A 22,200-nucleotide genomic window follows, 5' to 3' on the forward strand; every position below is an offset into this window, starting at 1 on the left:
ATTTTGGGTATTTTTAAGGCTTATTTCGTAGAAAATTATGTTTTATGGGGACCTGGGAATGGATTATTCTCATTTTAATAGTTTCCTATGGGAAATTACTGTTTGGAAGACACACTTATCGCCTGACACACACTTTCTGGAAACCAATTAAGTTTGTAAGATGAGGTATCACTGTACAATATAGATCATTCCTCACGTTCCTCATCAAGTGTTTAATGTGATGAAAGCGGCCACTCCATTCCATCAAGCCATCAACGACCATCACAAAGGTCAATAAAATGACTTTATTACACTGCACAGTTTATTTCTTTAATTATAATACCACAGCACATTTATTATACATAAAATAAGGTATATTTTGTGTAATTTTAAGGCTTAGAAAGTAGGAACTGATGTTTTATGGGGACCTGGGAACGGATTATTCTCATTTTAATGGTTTCCTATGGGAAATAAATTTTTGGGATACACACTTTCCGGCTTACACACTCTGTCTGGGATCCAATGAAGTTCGTAAGCCAAGGTATCACTGTATTTAATTTTTTTTTACGTGTATTTTTGTTTCCGATCGTGAACTCACTGAATTCATTTGCCGCAAATGATTCCTCTTTGTGTATATCTGCGATATGGAGCGACTTGATTTTGTAGGTGCACTTTGTTTTCCAGCCCTTCGCCCCGCATTTAAATTTAGCATGTCCCCCCCGAGCCAATTTCTACACGGCGAGTCTCAATGGGACCCCCCCAGTCGGTCGCTAGGAGACGCGTGACGCAAGGCGGCGGGCTGGCGGGCGGGCGGCTTAGGCGCCCGCTTTGGAGTGGGTGACGTCACCCCGCATCGAAAAACAGTGGCAGCAGTTTGCATTTATATCACGGGCGAACACATCCTACACTTGCTCGTCGCGTGTGTGTCACATCATGCTGGGAAGTCAATACATGGAAATACTTCAATCGTGAAGGTGCAGTTCGCCAGCAATAAAAATACATAAAACTGAACATATGAGAACTATTTCATCTTTTGTTTGAACTGTCTGTGTAGCCATCACAACTTTTGTACTTGATTTCATGTGCAGGTACAATTTGGTAACCAATTTGACGTCACTTTTTTGTTTTTTAACTGACATCACAAAAACGTTTGATAGCATCTAAAATACCCAAAACACGCAGGATGATATTTTTAGTCAAATGCAAAACATCAATAAAGATGACTTAAAGCAGGGGTGTCAAAGTCATTTTTTGCCGCGGGCCACGTTGTAGTTCTGGTTTCCTCTCGAGGGCCGTTATGAATTTGGGGAAGCCATTAGAATGTTTAAATCCCTTCAAATATTACATATCGAGCACACAGCAAATTAATGAATAACTCGTTTTCAAATCTGAAGTCAAGAATAATGACTTTTATTGTGGTTGACATCCAAAAATATGACATTTTGGCTCAGATTTTAGCAATCATCATGGAATTTAACAAGTTTGATTTGCTTTCGCGGGCCGGAAAAAAATGATGTGGCGGGCCAGATTTGGCCCGCGGGCCTTGACTTTGACACCTGTGACTTAAAGTGTCCAAAATCTGCAAAAAAATGGAGCTGCGAATTGGGCATTTTCAGAAAGCCCCGCCCCCAGTTGGTGACGTCACGCCAAGACGTCTTGCATTGCTGGAGAATCAAAACAATGACTTCAAATTCGGAGAACACACTTTCTTGTTCCTCATCTAGTTATGAATATGATTCAAATAGTTCTGAAGAGGAAAGCACTGGACAGTAGGGATAAAAACGACGATTTCCGTCCCCGAAAAACATTCTCTGATTCTCCAAACATCAACGAAAAGGTAATCCGACGTTTCTCTCTACACTGAAGCTAATTCATCTTCATTGAACGTTAGCTTATTGTGCTCATCGGGGCCTTTTTTTGATGTCTCGGCGCCAAGCTCACACCTGCAACTTGATAAACGGCTTTTTGCAGCCTCCTCAACCAATTTGATGGCAGAAATTGTATTTGTTGCTGTGCTTGTGAGCCACCGGGCGCAGGTGGGCTGCAAAATTGATGGAGGGCGCCCCCGGGGCGAGACCCGGACGTCCTGTCGTGGGGCGCTAACCACCGAGAGGCGCTAACAGGAAATAGAAACGCCAGGCGGAGGCGGACAACATTTTGAAACGTGTGGAAAAGTCACAAATGTTATCAGGCCAATTTGTTCGATACTCTGGTAAAAGTCCAAATACACTCTATCGTGTACTTAAAGGACAACCGACACCTCCGGACAAGTTGCGTCCATAATTTGTAAAATGACTTCAAATGACTTCTACTGAGCCTATTTTATAAAGATTCCATCGCATATAGCTAGATTTTACCTTTTAAAGACTCGCGCTTCATATTCAGGAAGTCTTGAGTTGGTGACGATACCGACCGTGACGTCACGGAGGGAACGCCCCTGACCGAGAAAGTGACACACAATGCATTTTGGGTGCTTTGTTTGATCCGTGTTGATGGCGAAATTAGAAGGAAAACACATAAATAACGCGACGGTGAATCGTTGTGTGTTGCACCAAGACGACTATTTGATACTAGTTGACACAAATTCCCAGCGGACAAATCAGCCCATTTCCAACGGAGCTTATGCGCCATCTTGTGCATTTTCTGGGTGCTACATTAGAGTCCAAACGCCTCAAATGAGACGGAAGGACTTCTTTAATCGATTGCAAACATGTATGCTTTCCTCTTCGGAAGTATTTGAATCATATTCATAACTGGATGAGTCACAAGAAAGAATCTGAACTATCTGAAGCCATTGTTTTGAGTCTGGAGTATCCTGGCGTGACGTCACGAACAAGGGGGCGGGACCTTCTGAAACACGCCATTTCCGAGGTCATTTTGAAGCAGTTTTGGGACACTTTAAGTCATTTTTATTGTTGTTTTGCATTTGACTAAAAATATCAGGCTGCATGTTTTGGGTAATTTAGATGCTATAAAACGTTTTTCTGATGTCAGTTAGGAAACAAAAACATGGTGTAGGTTGTCCTTTAAGGTAAATGCTAAGGTTTGGAAAGTTTTGGAATCTTTTGGAAAGTTTTGGAAAGTTTGTTAGGGTTAGGGGTGCGGGTTTGGGGTTATGGTCTGGGGGTTGACGGTTAGGGTTGGGATAAGTTTTAGCATTATGGTGAGGGTTACTTTAGGGTTAGGGGATAGTGTTTGTGTTTATTTAGTATTACGGTTAGGGTTTATTTACTTACTTTTGTCACTGTAAATGTAATAATAATAATAATAATAATACATTTTATTTGAAGGCAAAAAAAAAGTTTGCAAAGTTCTCATGTTGAGAATTGCATTCATCAGACGTCACTCGCAGTTTGTCGCTGACTTGCGCTCGCGACTCCATTTTTCTTTGTTCCACTTGAAGACGAAAAGATTGCTTTTCGTGACTTTGACAAGCTGAAATGGATTTGGTGACTTGATGCCTGAAAACGGCGTTGCTCTTACTTTCCCCAAGAAATCCAATCAAATGCTCGCAAAACGCCCATCGCCAAATTGTCGCCGAGAAATCGTTTGCGTTGTGAGAGCGAGTCGGATGATAAAAGCGTCATGGCCTGATACGTCGCACGATTATTCCCCCTCATGCTCTAAATGCTTGTTTGTTTTTTTTTAATCTGGCGGCACTAAATCGGAAAAGATAACAATCATCATACATTTCATTGATAAGCACCTTTCAAAACTCTCAAGGTTTATGTGACGGAATCCGTAAATGAGAGCTTTTTTTGGCAGCCATGCAGCGACGTTGGAAACTCGGCTAGCTTCTAAGCTAACCTAACATGGAAACTAATCTAATCTAGTAGATAGCTAATAGATAGCCAACTGATAGCTACCTAGATAGCTAGCTATCAATTGGCTATCTATTAGCTATCTACTAGATGGCTAACTATCTTTCTAGCTGTGTATTAGCTAACTCACTATCTAGCTATCTACGTGGCTATCTATTTAGCGAGCTATCAGTTGGCTATTAGCTATCTACTAGTTGGCTAGCTACCTTTCTATTTACTTCCAGGTTGAGTGAACGCTGGCGCATGTGGCTGCCGCTGCTCACCCACAGAATAACTTATCATGTGACTGTAAAGTGACCTTGAGAGTTTTGAAAGGTGCTTAGAAATCAAATGGATTCTTATTCTTATTCTTATTAATTTAATTGGTGACATTCAGTGTAATAACTGACTAGCTATCCAGCTATAGAGCTAGCCATCTTTTAGTTATATAGCTATCTAAACGGCTAGCTATCTAGCTAGCTATCAGTTGGCTATCTATTAGTTGGCTAACTAGCTTTCTATCTGTGTATTAGCTAACTAACTATCTCGTTAGCTAGATAGCTAGCTATCTAGCTAGCGAGCTATCTGTTGGCTATCTATCTAGCAAGCTATCTGTTGGTTATTAGCTATCTACTAGCTGGCTCCGAGCTAGCTTTCTATTTACTTCCAGGTTGAGTGAACGCTGGCGCATGTGGCTGCCGCTGCTCACCCATAGAAAAACTGATCCTGTGACTGTAAAGTGACCTTGAGAGTTTTGAAAGGCGCTTCGAAATGAAATGTACGTATTATTATTATTATAAGTAATGAATAAAAAGAAACAAAAGCGTTCTCACTTGCAGATGGCGTTTCGGTGTGCACGGGCGGCGTGGAGGGAATGAAGGAAGGGAAGAAGAAAGATCTGAGGGAGCGCTCGCTGCAGTGGAGAGGCGAACGCTGGCCCGGTACGAAGGTGGGCAAGTTCTCGCAGCTGCCCACGCTGCTGTGGATGTGAAGGTTCAAGGGTTTGCTCTTCTTCTTGGCTCTGAAGGGCAAAGCACACCAAAAAAAGACCTTGGTGACACCACGGAGTGGAGTCGTCTCATTTCGCTTCGCGCTCGCAAGGCCCGCAACGCACACCGGATGCCACCTTGACACCTCCGGACGAGTTGTGTCCATAATTTGTAAAATCACTTCAATTTCCTATTATTTTGTTATTTTTGTTGAAAACCAAAACGACATTTTCCTGTATAATCAATGTAAAAATTGTTAATACGTTCCATATTTGTTGATATGTAGTTTTTTTTCTTTTGACTTCAAGATTGGCTTCCAGCAACGCCTGTATTTTGTTTTTCTACTTCTTTTTTTCCTTTCCTCTTCCTTTCACAACTTTGCTGCTGTGTTACTTCCGGGTAGAGTGAACGCTGGCGCGAATGGCTGCCGCTGCTCACTCACGCACAAATCAAAACACCCAAGGACACTTTACAGTCACGGGATGAGAACTTTTTTTAAAATAAAATAATAATCATAATAATAATCAATAATCATAAAATACAATAAAAAATAAAAACAAAAATATACATCTAAATAAAAATAAAAACATGAAATAAAAAAACAAAAATAACAATATAAATTAAAACTAATAAAAATACATATAAAAATAAAAACAAAAAGAAAAATATGTTAAAATGAATAAAAAGACAATAAATAAAAATAAAACAAACACTACGACGACGTATGTATGTATATATATATATATACACACATACATACACAGTATATATTTGTATTTAGTCTTTTTTTTTCTTCTTAATGTTACTTCCGGGTTGAGTGAACGCTGGCGTGTGTGGCTGCCGCTGCTCACCCACAGAAAAAATATCCCGTGACTGTAAAGTGTCCTTGAGAGTTTTGAAAGGCGCTTATAAATTAAATGTATTATTATTATTATTACTATTATTAGCTATAAATAAATATCTATTTGCTAGCTATCAGCTATCTATTCCCTATCTAATAGCTATCTATTCGCTAGCTAATTGATATCTATTCAAAATCTAATGGCTAGATATTCACAAGCTAATGGATATCTATTCACTAGCTATTATCTATCTATTCACTAGCTAGTTAGCTTTCTATCTTTTTGAGTTATTCCGGGTTGACTGAATGCTGGCGCGTGTGACTGCCGCTGCTCACCCACAGAAAAAAAATATTCTGTAACTGTAAAGTGCCCTTGAGAGTTTTGAAAGGCGCTTAGAAAATGAAATGAAATGTATTATTACTATTATTATGATGATGATGATGATTATTATTATTATAATAAAAGAAAGCCATCCCGCTGAGGAAAAGTTTTTTTTTTGGACTGCGCAAAGATGGTACAAGTACAGCGAGAGTCATTTTGAATCATCGTTAAGAGAGACGACACCCTCGTGCCCCCTTGAAAAGTGGCAGAGTCGCGCAATTAAAGCGAGGAAGCGGGTGGGTTAGCGCTTAGCGCTGCTACGTGAGACGCCTTTTGTCCGCTGTTCCGATTGGGCCACTTTTTGCCTTTCAATGCCCATAAAAAGCTCTTTTGCTTCTCGGATGCGGCGCAGACGCGAAAAAGGAGGCGAGAGGACTCCCTGGCAATAGGCAAGCGGCGGGCCACTACATTCTCGACAAGTGAGCGTGTTTGTCGGCGTCATAATTTAGCATTTTCGAAGTTATTAACGCTACTACGAATGAAAACTACGTTCATTTGGTCTTCAAACATTTTGTTATTATCGTACTGGATACAGAACATGGACTTGAGTTACAACAACACAAATCTGGTTGTCTTCTGAGCACAAAGTGACAGAGAGCAAGGATAAAATAAATCAACAAAAAACAAACAAACAAAACAAACAAATGATTGACACATTGACATTTCCTTCATGAGCCGAAAGATAATGAAGTGATAACTTACTTGGCTTACGAACTTAATTGGTTCCCAGATAGAGTGTGTAAGGCGAAAAGTGTGTATCCCAAAAAAATATTTCCCATAGGAAACCATTAAAATGAGAATAATCCGTTCCCAGGTCCCCATAAAACATCATTTTCTAATTTTCTAAGCTTTAAAACTACACAAAATATACCTTATTTTATGTATAATAAATGTGATGTGGTATTATAACTAAAGAAATAAACTGTACTGTATAATAAAGTCGTTTTATTTATCTTAGTGAGGGTCGTTGATGGCTTGATGGAATGTAGTGGCCGCTTTCATCAGCACGAAACACTTGATGAGGAACATAGACTTTTTCTTTCACCATCTTGAGGAATAATCCCTTGTAGGTGCTCTTTCTCTGCCATCATTTTACCTTGTTCCTCATCAATTGTGTTCTGTTTAGCTGGATTGATAGCTTTTTGCATCACGTGTACAGATGGCTTGTGTGGGTTATTTGTGGAGCCTGATTGATGGGAATTTTAACCTTGCAGTCTACACTCTGTAGACTGCAAACAAACAAACAAATAAATAAATAAATAAAAGGACAAATGTTGATTAAATGATGATTAAATTGTTGGTGCTGACAATGTTGAGTAGGGGATAAACTCATATGTTGACGATTTATAATAATAATAATAATACATCTAATTTATAAGCGCCTTTCAAAACTCTCAAGGACACTTTAGAGTGACAGGATATTTTTTCTGCGGGTGAGCAGCGGCAGCCACACGCAGCAGTGTTCACTCAACCCAAAAGTAACAAAGTAAAAAATATAACAAATAATATGACAACACAAAGACACAGGGAGTCAATTCATTCTTCAGCACTTTCTGTACCCTCTTTGTGACATGAAGCAGTTCTAGATGAAGGAGAAGAGGATCTTGTTGACTTGAAGCTATGCAGAATTTTGACGATAGGATGTTTTGGTGAAAACAAAAGTCATTTTCAACTTTTTATGATATGATTTTGATCACCGTGTCCGGTTTTGTGAACACGCGGTCACGTTCTCCAATTAAATGACTCCAGGGAAAAACTAAATGAAGCACTGTGTGACTGCTTAGTCATTTCCTGCTGATTGGTCGCCAGGCCGGTGATGTGTCCCAACCCAAGGCCGCCAAGCCCAACTCGCCATCCGGCCCCCGCTATAAAATACGTCCGGCCGCCTCCCCCTTAACGCTGGTATAAATTCACAGTCATGACTCGGTCTGCGAGCGCCCATGACGGTCGCTGACGAAACGAACAGATGACGAATGGATGGACGCCGGTTGTTCGGCTATAGTTTGGTGTGCGTGACGACACGAAAAGCTTGACTGCATGCCACTGCCGGAACTGCCGTGACATTTTCAGTTGATTGGTTTTGGCGTAGGCTGGGCGAGTGGATGGATGGGGGTCTGGGGAGGTGTTATGGGGTGGGATGGATGGATGGATGGATGGATAGGTTGGATTGGATTGGATAGATAGGTTGGATGGTTGGGTTGGATGGATGAATGGTTGGGTTTTAATGGATGGATGGGTTGATGGGTAGATGGATGGGTGGGTGGATGGATGGATGGATGGATTGGTTTGGATGGAAGGGTTGGATTGGTGGATGATTGGGTTGGGTTGGATGGGTGGGTATTGGATTTGAATGGATGAATGGTTCGGTTTGAATGGATGAATGGATAGATGGATAGGTTGATGGGTAGATGGATGGGTGGGTGGATGGATGGATGGATTGGATGGATGGGATGGAAGGCTTGGATTGGTGGATGATTGGGTTGGGTTGGATGGGTGGATAGTTGGATTTGAATGGATGAATGGATAGATGGATGGGTTGATGGGTAGATGGATGGGTGGAGTGATGATGGAAGGAGGGATGGATTGGATGGATGGGTTGGGTTGGATAGGGTGGTTGGATTGGTGGATGATTGGGTTGGGTTGGATGGGTGGATAGTTGGATTTGAATGGATGAATGGATAGATGGATGGGTGGATCTGTGGATGGATGGGGGGTTGATCGGTTGGGTTGGATAGGGTGGATGAATAGATGGATTGATGGAGAGTTGGGTTGGATGGATGAATGAATGGGTGCTCTTGGGATAGATGGGTGGATGTAAGGATGGATGGATGGAGTGTTGGAGGGTTGGGTGGATGGATGTGTTGGGTTGGGTAGGGTGGATGGATAGATGAATAGATGGATGGATGGAGAGTTGGGTTGAATGGATGAATGGATGATCTTGGGATGATTTTTGGGATCGTAGGATGGATGCATTAGCGTTGGGGAGATGGACGGACGGATGGGATGTCATGTGGGTGCATTTGTGTTCATTATTTACCAACTAAATTTGGAAGACTTGCCTTGACCCCCGGCACGACCTCCAAAAGGGAGCGAGCGACTTGAGGTAAAGTGGTGGTAAAGTCACCCAGAGAAAAAAACAAAAAAAGAAAAAAAAGATTGAATAATTGCAAGTAACCATGGCGACGCCTGCTGTCGACTCGGACACGGTGGCACGACATTGATAAGGGTTGGCACAGTGCATCAGTTGCCATAGCGACCGGGGCATTCGATGAACACGATAAAAAAAAAAAAGAGTCTAAGAAAAAAGTGTCGATTGAGATATTTTGCAAATGGACGTCTGCGAAGGAGATTGATTTGTAATCAATTGAATGGATTGAATGTTATTGTTCTGTATTGGTTTTAAGAAACGAGAACTTTAACTCATTCGCTGCCATTCCCGAATTTGGATGGGTGGATCTGTGGATGGAATTTATTCGGGAATTGAAAATATGACATAGAGTGCCATTTCTGAATTTGTTCGGATTTTGTTTTTTTCTTATTTGGGTGCCGATAAAGCGCTAGATGGCCTTTGGCAATGTTTTTTTTTACTTTCCACAAGGGGGCAGCATTTTAGTTAGCACTTTGTTATAATAATAATAATAATAATAATAATAACAATACATTTCATTTCTAAGTGCCTTTCAAAACTCTCAAGGTCATTTTACAGTCACAGGCTAAATTTTTCTATGAGTGAGAAGCGGCAGCCACATGCGCCAGTGTTCCCTCAACCCGGAAGTAACTCAAATCGATAGAAAGCTAGCTAGTTTGCCAATCGATACTCAACAGATACCTAGCTAGATAGCCAGCCAATTAGCTAATAGATAGCTAGCTAGATATCTAGCCACCCAGATAGCTAATAGATAGCCAGCTAGACAGTTTGCTAACAAGCTAGATAACCATATAGCAAATAAATAGCTATGTGCTAATAGGTAGCAAATGGATAGCAAATAGATAGCCATCAAGGTAGCTAACTAATAGATAGCACATAGATAGGCAGCTTTAAGTTTTAAGGCTTATTTAGTAGAAATTTGTGTTTTTATGGGGACCGAGGAACGGATTATTCTCATTTTAATGGTTTCCTATGGGAAATTAATGTTTGGAAGACACACTTTTCACCTTACACACATTTTCTGGGGAACCAATTAAGTTCGTGAGCCAAGGTATCACTATACATGTATGCGTATCATAATGGCCATGTATGTATGCGTATCATAATGGAAAAAGATAAATAAAACAACTTTATTATACAGTACAGTTTATTTCTTTAAATACAATCCAAAAGCACATTTATTCTACATAAAATAAGGTATATTTTGTGTAGTTTTAAGGCTTATTTAGTAGAAAATTGTGTTTTTATGAGGACCTAGGAACGGATTATTCTCATTTTAATGGTTTCCTATGGGAAATTAATGTTTGGAAGACACACTTTTCACCTTACACACATTTTCTGGGGAACCAATTAAATTGGTGAACTGGGGTATCACTGTATGTTGAAGTGACATTCAATCTCTGTCCGTCAAAGCGCATTGGCGAAAGTGACTTCAGGTGCTGTCAGTCATGGCTGGAGGGTGTGTGTGGGGGGGGGAGGGGTTTGGCAGCGTTCGTGCATATTGATGAAGCACTCGGGTCCTAATGAGAGAAGGTGTCATCTTTGGTTTTCACGGCAGCTCCAAGAATGTCTGGCGGGGTCGGAGGCTAATCCCTGGTTATTGTGTCCCGGCCAATTAAGTCTCTCCGAACGACGACCCCCCACCCCCTCCTCCAAAGAGCGTGGAGAGCTTATTAAAAACTTGCAGGTGCTTCTTGAGGAGATGAGAGGGAGATTTTACAAGTGCGAGTGTGTTTGCTGTCACTTGGAAAAGATTGATGGGAAGCAAGGTGTACAAAATCAAACTGTCTCGCTGATTTATTCATTCAGTCATTAATCTACAGTGATACCTCAGCTCACAAACTTAATTGGTTCCCAAAAAGTGTGTGTAAAGCCAAAAGTTTCTCTTCCAAACATTTATTTCCCCTAAGAAAACATTTAAATGAGAATAATCCGTTCCCAGGTCCCCATAAAACATCATTTTCTACTAAATAAGCCTTAAAACTACACAAAATAGACCTTCTTTTATGTATAATAAATGTGCTATTGTATTGTTATTAAACACATAAACCGTACAGTATAATAAAGTCATTTTGTTTACCTTTGACCATAATGATACGCATACATACATGGCCATTATGATACGCATACATGTACAGTGATACCTTGGCTCATGAACTTAATTGGTTCCCAGAAAGTGTATGTAAAGCGAAAAGTTTGTATGCCAAACATTTATTTCCCATAAGAAATCATTAAAATGAGAATAATATGTTCCCAGGTCCCCATAAAACATACTTTTCTTCTCAATAAGGATTAAAACGACACTAATAATAATAAATGCGGTATTGTATTGTAATTAAAGAAATAAACTGTACTATATAATAAAGTTGTTTTATTTATCTTTGTCCATTAGGATACGCATACATACATGGCCATTATGATACGCTACATGTACAGTGATACCTTGGCTCACGAACTTAATCGGTTCCCCAGAAAATGTGTGTAAGGCGAAATGTTTGTCTACCAAACATTTATTTCCCATAAGAAACCATTTAAATGAGAATAATCCGTTCCCAGCTTCCCATAAAACATAATTTTCTACTAAATAAACCTTAAAACGACACAAAATATACTGTATTCTATGTATAATAAATGTGCTATTGTATTGCAATCAAAGAAATAAACTGTGGTTTTATTGACCTTTGTGATGGTCGTTGATGTCGTTGCCTCTTGATGATATCCGAGTGAAGTTGGCGTACTTTCTTAACTAACGTTACCGTTAGCCCGTTTGTCGTGGTTGCGGCGGAGGCGGAGCGTCAGGACGTTTATTTTGCAGACAAATGCGCCGTCGTTATTTCGAGGACCTTTTTGACCTCCACTTCCGCCTCCCGTTGGCCTTTTCGCGTGGTACGTTGAGAGGCTCTTGGGACGAGGAGAATGAATGTGTGTAAAAAAAGGCCTCGGTGAGTGGCAGGCGAGCGTTTAAAGGCCAAGCGACTCGCTACCGATCCGACACGTTCTGCTTTCTTGCTAATTTTCGGTGGGCGGGAAGCTTTCCCGCTAACGTGAATTCTCATCGGCAGGCAAATGATGGAGAGAAGGACGGGAAAGGTCAGTCCAGATACGATCGAAAGTTGACGTTGATCGTTGAAGAGAAATGACTTCTTTTATTTATTCGTTTGTTGCTTATTTTAACTCATTCACTGCCAGACTTGACGGACGCATCGACATTTCCTTCATGAGTCTCATGAGATAAAACCATGTTTAAAACGGCGACTAATGTGCTGATAATCAGGTGGAGTTTGACGTCTTCAGAAGTGGTGCGAGGTTAGCTTCCACGTGCAGTTAGCTTACAAGATAAACGTGGATTAGCTTCATGAACCAGCTGATAAAATGATCTTTAGAAACGCAAACTAAAGTGACGATAATCAGGTGGACACCTTTGGAAGAGGCGCTAGCTTAGCTTTGATGCTAGGTTAGTATACAAGATAAACGTGGATTATCTTCATGAATCAGCTGATAAAATGATCTTTAAAACGCCGACAAAAGTGCCGATAATCAAGTGGAGTTTGACGTCTTCGGAAGAAAAAAAAAAAAATCCAGTGACTGTAAAGTGTCCTTGAGAGTTTTGAAAGGCGCTTAGAAATGAAATGTATTATGATTATTATTATGATTATTATTATTATAAGTAGCAAAAGTGGTTTATTAGCCGTCTATTAGCTATCTCAAGTAGGCTTATTGTGGAAGGCCAAATTAGCCCTAAAACCGAAACGTCAAATTTTCAGTCATTTTTTCCTGCAACAGATGTGTTTTGCCCCCCCCCCCCCCCCCCCCCCAACCCCCAATTCGCCACTCGCCAAGCCGCTTCATCTGCTTCATCTCCAGAGCCGGATGACAACGCAGCTGCAGGGCTCCCCGAGGCTTTGCGAGCGTCGGCTCGCCCGGCCCGCTCATCAATACCGTCGAACTTCCCCCGTGATCCATTTGAATGGTCGCCGAGCCCCAAATGGCATTAGCGACCGGGTTCTGCTTCCTCATTAGTTCGTACACTCAAATCTGATCAGCGGACGCAAAAAAAAAAAACAAAACAGCCTGTGGGTCGCCTTGATCCGCCTTGATCCGCCTCGTTGTTTGTTTATGGAAGGCCGGAATTAATCTGATTGGACTCGGCGGGAAGATTAGCTTAAGCTTCCCGAAAAGTTAAAATGGGGGGGTCTATAAAATTTCAGAGACTGACTCGAAATATATTCGGGAAAAGCAATCAAATGTACCGCGAACTATGTACACCACAGGTGTCAAAGTCAAGGCCCGGGGGCCAAATCTGGCCCACTATATCATTTTAGTCGGCCCATGAAAGCAAATTAACTCAGAATAATAATAACGACAACAACAATAACAATAATAATAATAAGAAGAAGAAGAAGAAGAAGAAGAAGAAGATTATATTTCATTTCTAACGCCTTTCAAAACTCTCAAGGACACTTTATCACAGGATATATTTTCTGCGGGCGAGCAGCGGCAGCCACACGCGCAACTCGGAAGTAACGTGAAGTAATGATTAAAAAAAAAAAAGAATAATAACAAATAATAGAGACACATTCACACACACATTCACTGCCATTCCCGAATTTATTCAGGAATTGAAAATATGACGTAGGGCGCCACTCCCGAATGTGTTCGGGTTTTGTTTATTTTCTTGCGGGGGTGCCGATAAAGCACTGTCCAGAACTCTGGCAATGTTTTTTCACTTCCACGAGTGGGCAGCATTTCCCTTCCTTCCATGTTAGCGCTTTGGTCCAGCTGCAGCTGTTGTGAAAGCACTATATAAATCAATATGTATTGTAGTTTGGACAGCCGACCCCATTTCAAACTCAGATAACTACATACCCATATAATTTAGGAATTAACTCTTTTTTTTCACATGAAAGAAGAGAAACTAAGACTTCAAACACTGTACACTGTAAATCAATATGTATTGTATTGTATTTTGGACAGCCGCCCCCATTTCAAACTCAGATAACTCCAGACTCATATAACTTAGGAATTAACACTTTTTGAAGGCGCAGACATGCGCAGTAGATCAATTGAACCCTGGAAATTGCCCGCAGGTGCGATTGTGAGCATGAGCGGCTGTCAATCAAAATGATTGGACGCGTGGACTTACTTGGACGTGTGCGTGTCGTCCGGTCGGTTACCCAGCTGGAATTCGTGCGATTTGCTTCGGTGCAGCGTCGTGAAGCCCGGCAGGAGGTGGATGAGCTTGCGGCTGGGCGGCGGCGGCGTGCCCGGCGCCTTGACTTTGTTCCTGCGCCTGACGGGCGGCGTGCCGGGCGGCGTCATGGTGTTGAATACCAACGGAGTCCGCGGGGGCGCGTGGCCAAAGTGTCTCTGGCGCGGCGAGGGCGGCAGCGAGCGGTAGCCGCATTCCGAGGAGGCGGGCGGCGCCGGCGGGCCGTCCGCCGTCAGGCGTTCGGCGTAGAAGGGGCCCGCCGGCGGGTTGTACTTGGACCGGACTTTCGGACTTTGGGACAGCTGCAGGCGGATCCACTGGCTGGGTTCCGGTTGGCAAACGGGCGTGTTCTCCTTGCCCGACTCGGAGGTGGGCCACTGGATGGACCAATCCTGCCTGGCTTGGCTTCCTGTGGGCCACGCCGGGACAGGTCACAGTCTGGTTGGCATTTAGTCGTCAATTATCCAATGGCCTACCGGTGGCGATGCGGAACCACACAAGTGATTGACAGACAGCGAACGAGACAAAACAAGAACAAAATAGCCAAATATTGGAGATACGGGTGACAGCCGACTTACGACAGAGTTCCGTTACGATCAAACGGTCGTAAGTCAAGATGGTCGTAAGTCGACATCCATTCAAAATGTTGAATAGAGACTCGGAGGCTAAATGACTCGCAAACCACCGTCTGGTGCCATCACACGTACGAGAGTAAGATGCTGGCTGGCCAAAATTGTCGTACACGTTGCCTGCCTGCTAGCCGCGTTGCGGTGCCGGGCGTAGAATTAATTTTTGGAAATAGGGTCTGGAGGTCGTGGTTGTAAGTATGGGTGGTCGTATGTCGAGCTGGGCGTAAGTCGGATGTTGCCTGTATATGGAGAGATAGATAAATAGTTTAAGATAGATGAAGCAATGGAGAGCGACGATGCGTATGTGGAACGGTCGTGGCTTGGAATCGAAGCGGATTTACGTGGGACAGGAGATGTGAGATCATCTGTTTAGGTCAATGGGATGGTACAGCTGTTGTTCAAAACTTCTTCCGTTGTTTGCTTCTATTATCAAATGGTGCGTCTTTTTGGAATGTGACAGGAAACGAGAATACCCGGAGAAAAGCCATAAACTGCCGTGATATGAAAGCAGACATGCTAACCCAATGGTGTCAAATTTACTCGGGAATTGAAAATATGACGTCCAGCGCCATTCCCGAATTTGTTCGGGTTTTGGGGTTTTTTTTTCGTGCTTGAGTGCCGATAAAGCGCTGGTCAGACCTCTGGCAATGTTTTCCCTTCCTCAGTATTTCCCTTTTGTCCATGTTAGCGCTTTGTTCCAGCTTCAGCTGTTGTTAAAGCGCTATATAAATCAATATGTATTGTATTGTATTTTGTACAGACGCCCCTATTTCAAGCTCGGGTAACTCCAGACCCATATCACTTAGGAATTAACTGTTTTTTTCTGATGAAGAGAGACTAAGATTTCTAACACTGTATACTGTAAGTCAATATGTTCAGTATGTATTGTATTGTATTGTATTTTGGACAGCCGCCTCCATTTCAAGCTCAGATAACTCCAGAGCGATATAACTTAGGAATTAACTCTAGACTGTAACGTTTCTTACGCTGCATTGAATGTTTAGGTCATCCTAAAACTCAATATTCTGTGGGTCCTGGAATTCCAGTGACAATGACAAAAACCCTGGCACCCGAGAGGACACATTTTTACACATCGTCTGGCAGTGAATGAGTTAATATGACATTGACAAGATGGCAGTCCAGAGGCAAACAGTCATACAATTGTGTTTACTAGGCTCAGAGGTGAAAGGGGTCAGCAGTAACACCCCCCCCCCAAAAAAAAAAATAAATGGTATGAACCGGGTTAAAGCGATTGAAATGCCGAATAGAAATGAATCGGATGGCGCACAAAATGGCGGATGAAAGTTCAAATGGTTAATTCCTAGTCATGTGATCTCAAGAAAGCGTAAAACAGGTGCGAGGGGGGTCGAATGTTGACGAAAAGACGATTTTTATTTTTTTTTGTGGGGGAGGATTCCATGCACGCTGCGTGAGGTTTCATAAGCGTGACAACGGGGGGGGCGCCAATGGATGAGGCTTGAAATGGAGTCGGCACGGCAACGGCAGAAGCGGCAAATATACTTTACCTCCGTTATTGTGCAACTTATCCTCCTCAACTTGTTCTTGAAAGGGATAGAAAACAACAAGAAGGAGTAAAAAGTCACAACGGGATGCTAATTTGGTTTAGCTAGCGTTAGCATGTTAGCGTCTGCCCAAAGCAAATTTGGGAAAGTTGTGGTATATAATAATAACAATAATAATAATCCATCTAATTTCTAAGCACCTTTCAAAACTCTCAAGGTCACTTTACAGTCACAGGATACATTTTTCTGTTGGTGAGCAGCGGCAGACACATGCACCAGCGTTCATTCAACCCATAAGTAAGTCAAATAGATAGAAAGCTAGTCAGCCAGCTAATAGATAACTCATAGATAGTTAGCTAGATAGTTGAATAACTCAAATAGGTAGAAAGTTAGCTACCTAGCTAATAGATAACTAATAGATAGCTGTAAATAAAATATCTTCCCCCCCAAAAAAATTAAAAATTTGTGAAAAGGTTGTTGAATTGAAACAGGTGTCAGGTGAAAGCAGAAATAATATCGCCAAAAAAAAGTCACATTCATTTTTTTTCAGGTTTTTGTCATGTCATGTCATGTCGTAGCCTCCCATTGGTTGCTTGGCAACTGGATGGCAAAGTGACATTTATTCTTATTATTTCTTTTATACCTCAATTTTTTTAAGCGAGTGAACATGCAGATAAGGCGTCACATCTCGCTACTCATTTGTATCTTTTTTTATAAACGTGTTTAAAATTTACAATGAGGCATTTTTATCCTGATTTCTAGCTAGCTATCAGGCTAGCTACCTGACTGGCTATCTATTAGCTAGATAGTTAGATAGCTAAAGAGTTCAATCCAGCTATCTAGCTAGCTGTCCAGCTAGCTACCTGCTAGCAGGCTATCTATTAGCTATCTAGCTAGATAGCTAAAGAGTTCAATCCAGCTATCTAGCTACCGGGCTAGCTCTCTACCTAGCTACCTGGCTATCTTTAGACTATCTTCTTTGATCAGGAAAAAGAGTTCTATCCAGCTATCTGGCTAGCTCTCTAGCAAGCTACCTGGCTAGCTCTCTAGCTAGCTATCTGGCATTTTATTAGCTATCTAGCTAGATAACCAGATAGCTAGATAGCTATCTCTTAGCTAGCTAGCCTACTATCTATTTGAGTTATTTTCAGGTTGAGTGAACACTGGTGCATGTGGCCCCTCAGGCCCACCTTTCACTTGGCAAAATAATGTAAAGCTATTCGCTATGTCCTTGAGAGTTTTGAAAGGCGCTTATAAATACAATTAATATTAGGAGTAGTAGCTATATATATTATATTATATATTATATACATTAGTGAATGGCAGTGAATGAGTTAAAAGGGTGTAAAAAAAATAATAAATGACCACATGACAAAAGGTGGAGTGAAGGCTTAGCTAGCTATCTGTTAGCTATCTCTTATCTCGCTAGCTTTCTATCCGAGTTACTTAGCTATCGAATTCGCTGTCTATTTGCTAGCCAGCTTTCTATCGGAGTTACTTCTGGGTTGAGTGACAGCCTAGCTAGCTATCTGTTAGCTATCGAATTCGCTGTCTATTATCTAGCTAGCTTTCTATCTGAGTTACTTAGCTATCGAATTCGCTGTCTATTTGCTAGCTAGCTTTCTATCTGAGTTACTTCTGGGTTGAGTGAAAGCCTAGCTAGCTATCTGTTAGCTATCTACTAGCTAGCTAGCTTTCTAGCCATGTTACTTCCGGGTTGAGTGAAGGCCTAGCTAGCTATCTGTTAGCTATCTACTAGCTAGCTAGCTTTCTAGCCGTGTTACTTCCGGGTTGAGTGAATGCTGGTGCGTGTGGCGAGTTTTGAAAGGCGCTTTTAAATGAAATGTATTATTATTCTGATTATAACTATAATAGTTTGAGTCAGTGAAGAAATATAATAGTTTTTTTTGGGGGGTGAGGAAAAAAAATAATTTTATTTGCTATGAAACAATGAAATGAGCCCCACGAGACTCTCCATTTTCCTCCCCCTTCACTTTGTTTGCCATCATAAGGTCCTAATATTGTGTCCTGTTTGGTCATTTCTCCGCCTGATGACGACATTGACCTTTCGGCTAATTTTTATTTGTCTTTTTTTTAATGTATTTTTTTTTTATTCCACTCACGAGCCAAGCCCAAATAGCTTTGTCTGGCCGCGGTCGCTCAGTCATTCGTTTAACGACCTTCTGGTCTCCTCGTTTTAACGAGCCGGTGGGAGGCCTGCATTTCTCGATAGCTTCGCACCCTGTCACCTGCAGCCAAAAGCTGCACAGGCAAATGGTCCAGCAAAGAAAAGGCTGGGCGTTTCCCTTTTTATTATTATTATTATTACTACTATCTATATGAGTTACTTCCACATTTAACTAGATAGGTAGCTTTCTATCTATTTGAGTTACTTCCGGATTGAGTGAATGCTGGCGTATGTGGCTGCCGCTGCTCACCCACAGAAAAACTTATCCTGTGACTATAAAGTGACCTTGAGAGTTTTGAAAGGCGCTTAGAAATTAAATGGATTATTATTATTATTATTATTATTATTATATGTCATAATTAAAATGTGATTTTTTTTCCATCTTCTTTCTAACGAATTTCCAAACGATATCCGACGAATGTGGCTGCCGCTGCTCACCCACAGAAATACTTATCCTGTGACTGTAAAGTAACCTTAAGAGTTTTGAAAGGCGCTTAAAAAAATGAAATGTCTTATTATTATTATTATTATTATTATTATTATAATAAATGTCATGATTTGATGGACAGCGTAGTGCAGGGGTGGGCAAACTTTTTGACTCGCGGGCCGCATTGGGTTCTAAAATTTGACAGAGGGGCCGGGCCAGGAGCATTTGGAGGGAGTGTTTGGGCCGGAAATACTCCGAACAAGTTATGTCCATAATTTATAAAATCACTTCAAATGACTTCGACTGAGCGTATTTTACAAAGATTCCACAGCATATAGCTATAGTTTACGTTTTAAGACTTGCGCTGAATATATGAAGTCTTGTTTTCGAGTTGATGACGATCCCCATGTGACGTCACGTTTGGACCGCCCTGACCGAGAAAGCGACATACAATGCATTTTGGGTACTTTGTTTAGTCTGAAAACTTCGTGTTAATCCGTGTTGATGGCGAAATTAGAAGGAAAACACATAAATAATGCCATGGTGAATCGTTGTGTGTTGCACCAAGACAACTATTTGATATTCCATCTTCTGCTTTTTCTGGGTGCTACATTGCTGTCATTGACGGCTCGAATTGATATGGGAGGACTCCTAGAATCAATTGCAAACATTTATGCTTTCCTCTTCAGAAGAACAAGAACAAGAAAACATCTTCTCCGAATCTGAAGCCATTGTTTTGATTCTCGAGCAACCTTCTGAAACTGGCCATTTCCGGATTCATTTTGAAGTCATTTTTATTGGTGTTTTTCATTTACCTAAAAATATCAGCCTGCCTGATTTGGGTATTTTAGATGCTATAAAACGTTTTTCTGATGTCAGTGGGAAACAAAAACAAAAAATGGTGCCGGTTGTCCTTTAAATGTAGTATGTACAAACCTCATAGCACAGTAAAAACACTACAACCCAATTTATTAACTGTCTTTCAAATGTGAAAAATATCCCTGATCAGTTAATAAATTTGTCTCAAGGAATAGGCAAGATATGGCATTTACAGACTATTTCGCAGATACTTGGAGGAGGAAATGGAAATAGATTAAAATAACATGCACTGTGATTTATCAAGATTGCGTCTGTTTTTAAGTTTCCATCGAAGGGGCAAAGAAATCAACATTTATTGAAAAATGGAATCACTTTCAACAATCAAAACATATTACACAACGAAATATTCAAGCTCAAAAATACCTACTTGTGTTAAATTCCGCCAAATCATAGATGGTTTGTCCTGACCGCGCGCTCAACAAACTCCTCACTGACGCTCTCGCCTTCACGCGCTAACAAAACACGTGTACCGTCGCCGAGCACACAAACATAGCCTACCTGCAGTTGAAATTTGCATACTCGGCTCAGCAGCCAATCAGAAGCCTGCTTCTTTCTTCCGGACTTTCGCAAGCGTTACAAAGTCGTGCAATTGCATGTCATTTTCCAAAATAGATGCACAGAACCTCAAACTAGAAGAAAGATTCAAAAGAAGCTAACAACATATGTGACGCTACAAAACGTAAATTTACATTAAACCGTGACTGTAAAGTGTACGTGACACTTATGAAAGGGGCTTAGTGGCTCGTAGGAATCAATGCAAACGTTGCATTGTGCACCACAATGACAATCGACTACTGTAGCAAAATTTACAGCCATGCGCATTTGCCGTAAATTAAGCAAGGTAGCATTTGTAGTTGGTGCATTCTTGATTTTAAAAAAAACTTTATACTTTGTGACAATGTTTCTTAATCGGATTGGTCTCTTTTTGCTTCAAGTTGGGAAAAATAGGGCAGGCAACTTTTCAGTTATCTGCCCTGTTGTTCGCTAGCTTTTTGTCATGAGTTTTAGACACTGTTTGTACTATAATTTGGGCAAGTTCGGCGGGCCGGATTGAAAAGCCTAACGGGCCGTATGTGGCCCGCGGGCCGTAGTTTGCCCATGCCTGGCGTAGTGTGTCTATCTTGTGGAACTACAAAGATGCTTTTGAGCGCATGAATGGCGCCTCGGGGGCATCAAAGCTAAGCACAAAAAGACTTTTGGACGCAAACGCGTTGTCACTTCCGAGTCAAGTGAGTCGCTTGACGAACGTAATTTGATTAATTACCAGATTTAATTAGATTCGAAAATAAGCAGGAGGCGTTCAGCGCAGAGGAATGCGGGGGTGTTGCTGTTTGTCTGTTTTCTTGAGAAAATAAAACGTTTTCCTTCCAAACTGACGACGTATCCGTGATAAGAATGACTTCCGTGTTTTATTTTATTGGTGAAAAAGATGCCAAATGATGGCACAGCTCGTCAAATTAAAGCATACAGTTTGTAGTGATGCTCTACTGCCCCCATTTGGTTATCTCGTAGAATTGCAACTGGTTTGCAACGGTGGTCTTTGTCGCCCTCTGGTGTCAACGCGGAGAACGACAACACAACAAAAGAACTTTTTTCTTTCTGGTCTCTATCACTCAAAATATGAATGTTATATAAAAATATATAATGCACATTTAAGGTGGATTTATTGAAATATATTTGAAAAATATGTGGATACAAGAGAAAGGGGGAGGTGGCTAACAAAAAGCAGGTAGTGGCAACGTCACATCGTACAACTTATGACCGTTTTGTCAGAACGGAACCCGGTCGTAACTCGGATGTTACCTGTATATATTAATAGATTTGTTTTTATGTTACTTCCGGGTTGAGAACGATGGGGCGTGTGGCTGCCGCTGCTCACCCGCAGAAAAACTGATCCGTGACTGTAAAGTGACCTTGAGAGTTTTGAAAGGCGCTGAAAAATGTATTATTATTATTATTATTTGCTAGTTGCACAGAAACGTTAAGCTTGTTACTTTTAGGGCATTTTTTATGGGTTTCAGTTGGCCATAAAGTGCAATTTGTTGGATAGAGGGCAACCGATATTAGCCGTAAAAAAAAAATTGCCCATTCAATGTATGAAATGTGATTTTATGCTGAATTAAATCATCGTGGTGCAGTTGCGATGTTGGTCCACAAGATGGCACTCGAATTTTATTCAACATCATCGGCACCGATTTAAAATGGC

At 41.3% G+C, this 22,200-nt stretch overlaps 1 protein-coding gene across 2 annotated transcripts in view; it reads right to left on the reverse strand.

Moving 5' to 3' along the window:
- The window catches only part of ksr2 (kinase suppressor of ras 2), a 57,523-nt gene that overhangs the window by 27,217 nt on the left and 8,106 nt on the right, over window positions 1–22,200 (reverse strand). The window contains exons 4-6 of one of the 2 annotated variants that reach the window (XM_088993413.1): window positions 16,504–16,539; window positions 14,283–14,757; window positions 4,613–4,800 (exon numbers count right to left, since the gene is read on the reverse strand). In XM_088993413.1, coding sequence (XP_088849539.1) covers window positions 4,613–4,800; window positions 14,283–14,757; window positions 16,504–16,539 — 699 coding nt within the window. The remainder of the gene's footprint in view (window positions 1–4,612; window positions 4,801–14,282; window positions 14,758–16,503; window positions 16,540–22,200) is intronic. The other variant, XM_088993414.1, reaches the window with a different exon arrangement.

The sequence above is a fragment of the Hippocampus bargibanti genome, linkage group LG04 (genome assembly GCF_051943395.1).
Source record: "Hippocampus bargibanti isolate YZ-2025 linkage group LG04, ASM5194339v1, whole genome shotgun sequence".
Lineage (NCBI taxonomy): Eukaryota > Metazoa > Chordata > Actinopteri > Syngnathiformes > Syngnathidae > Hippocampus > Hippocampus bargibanti.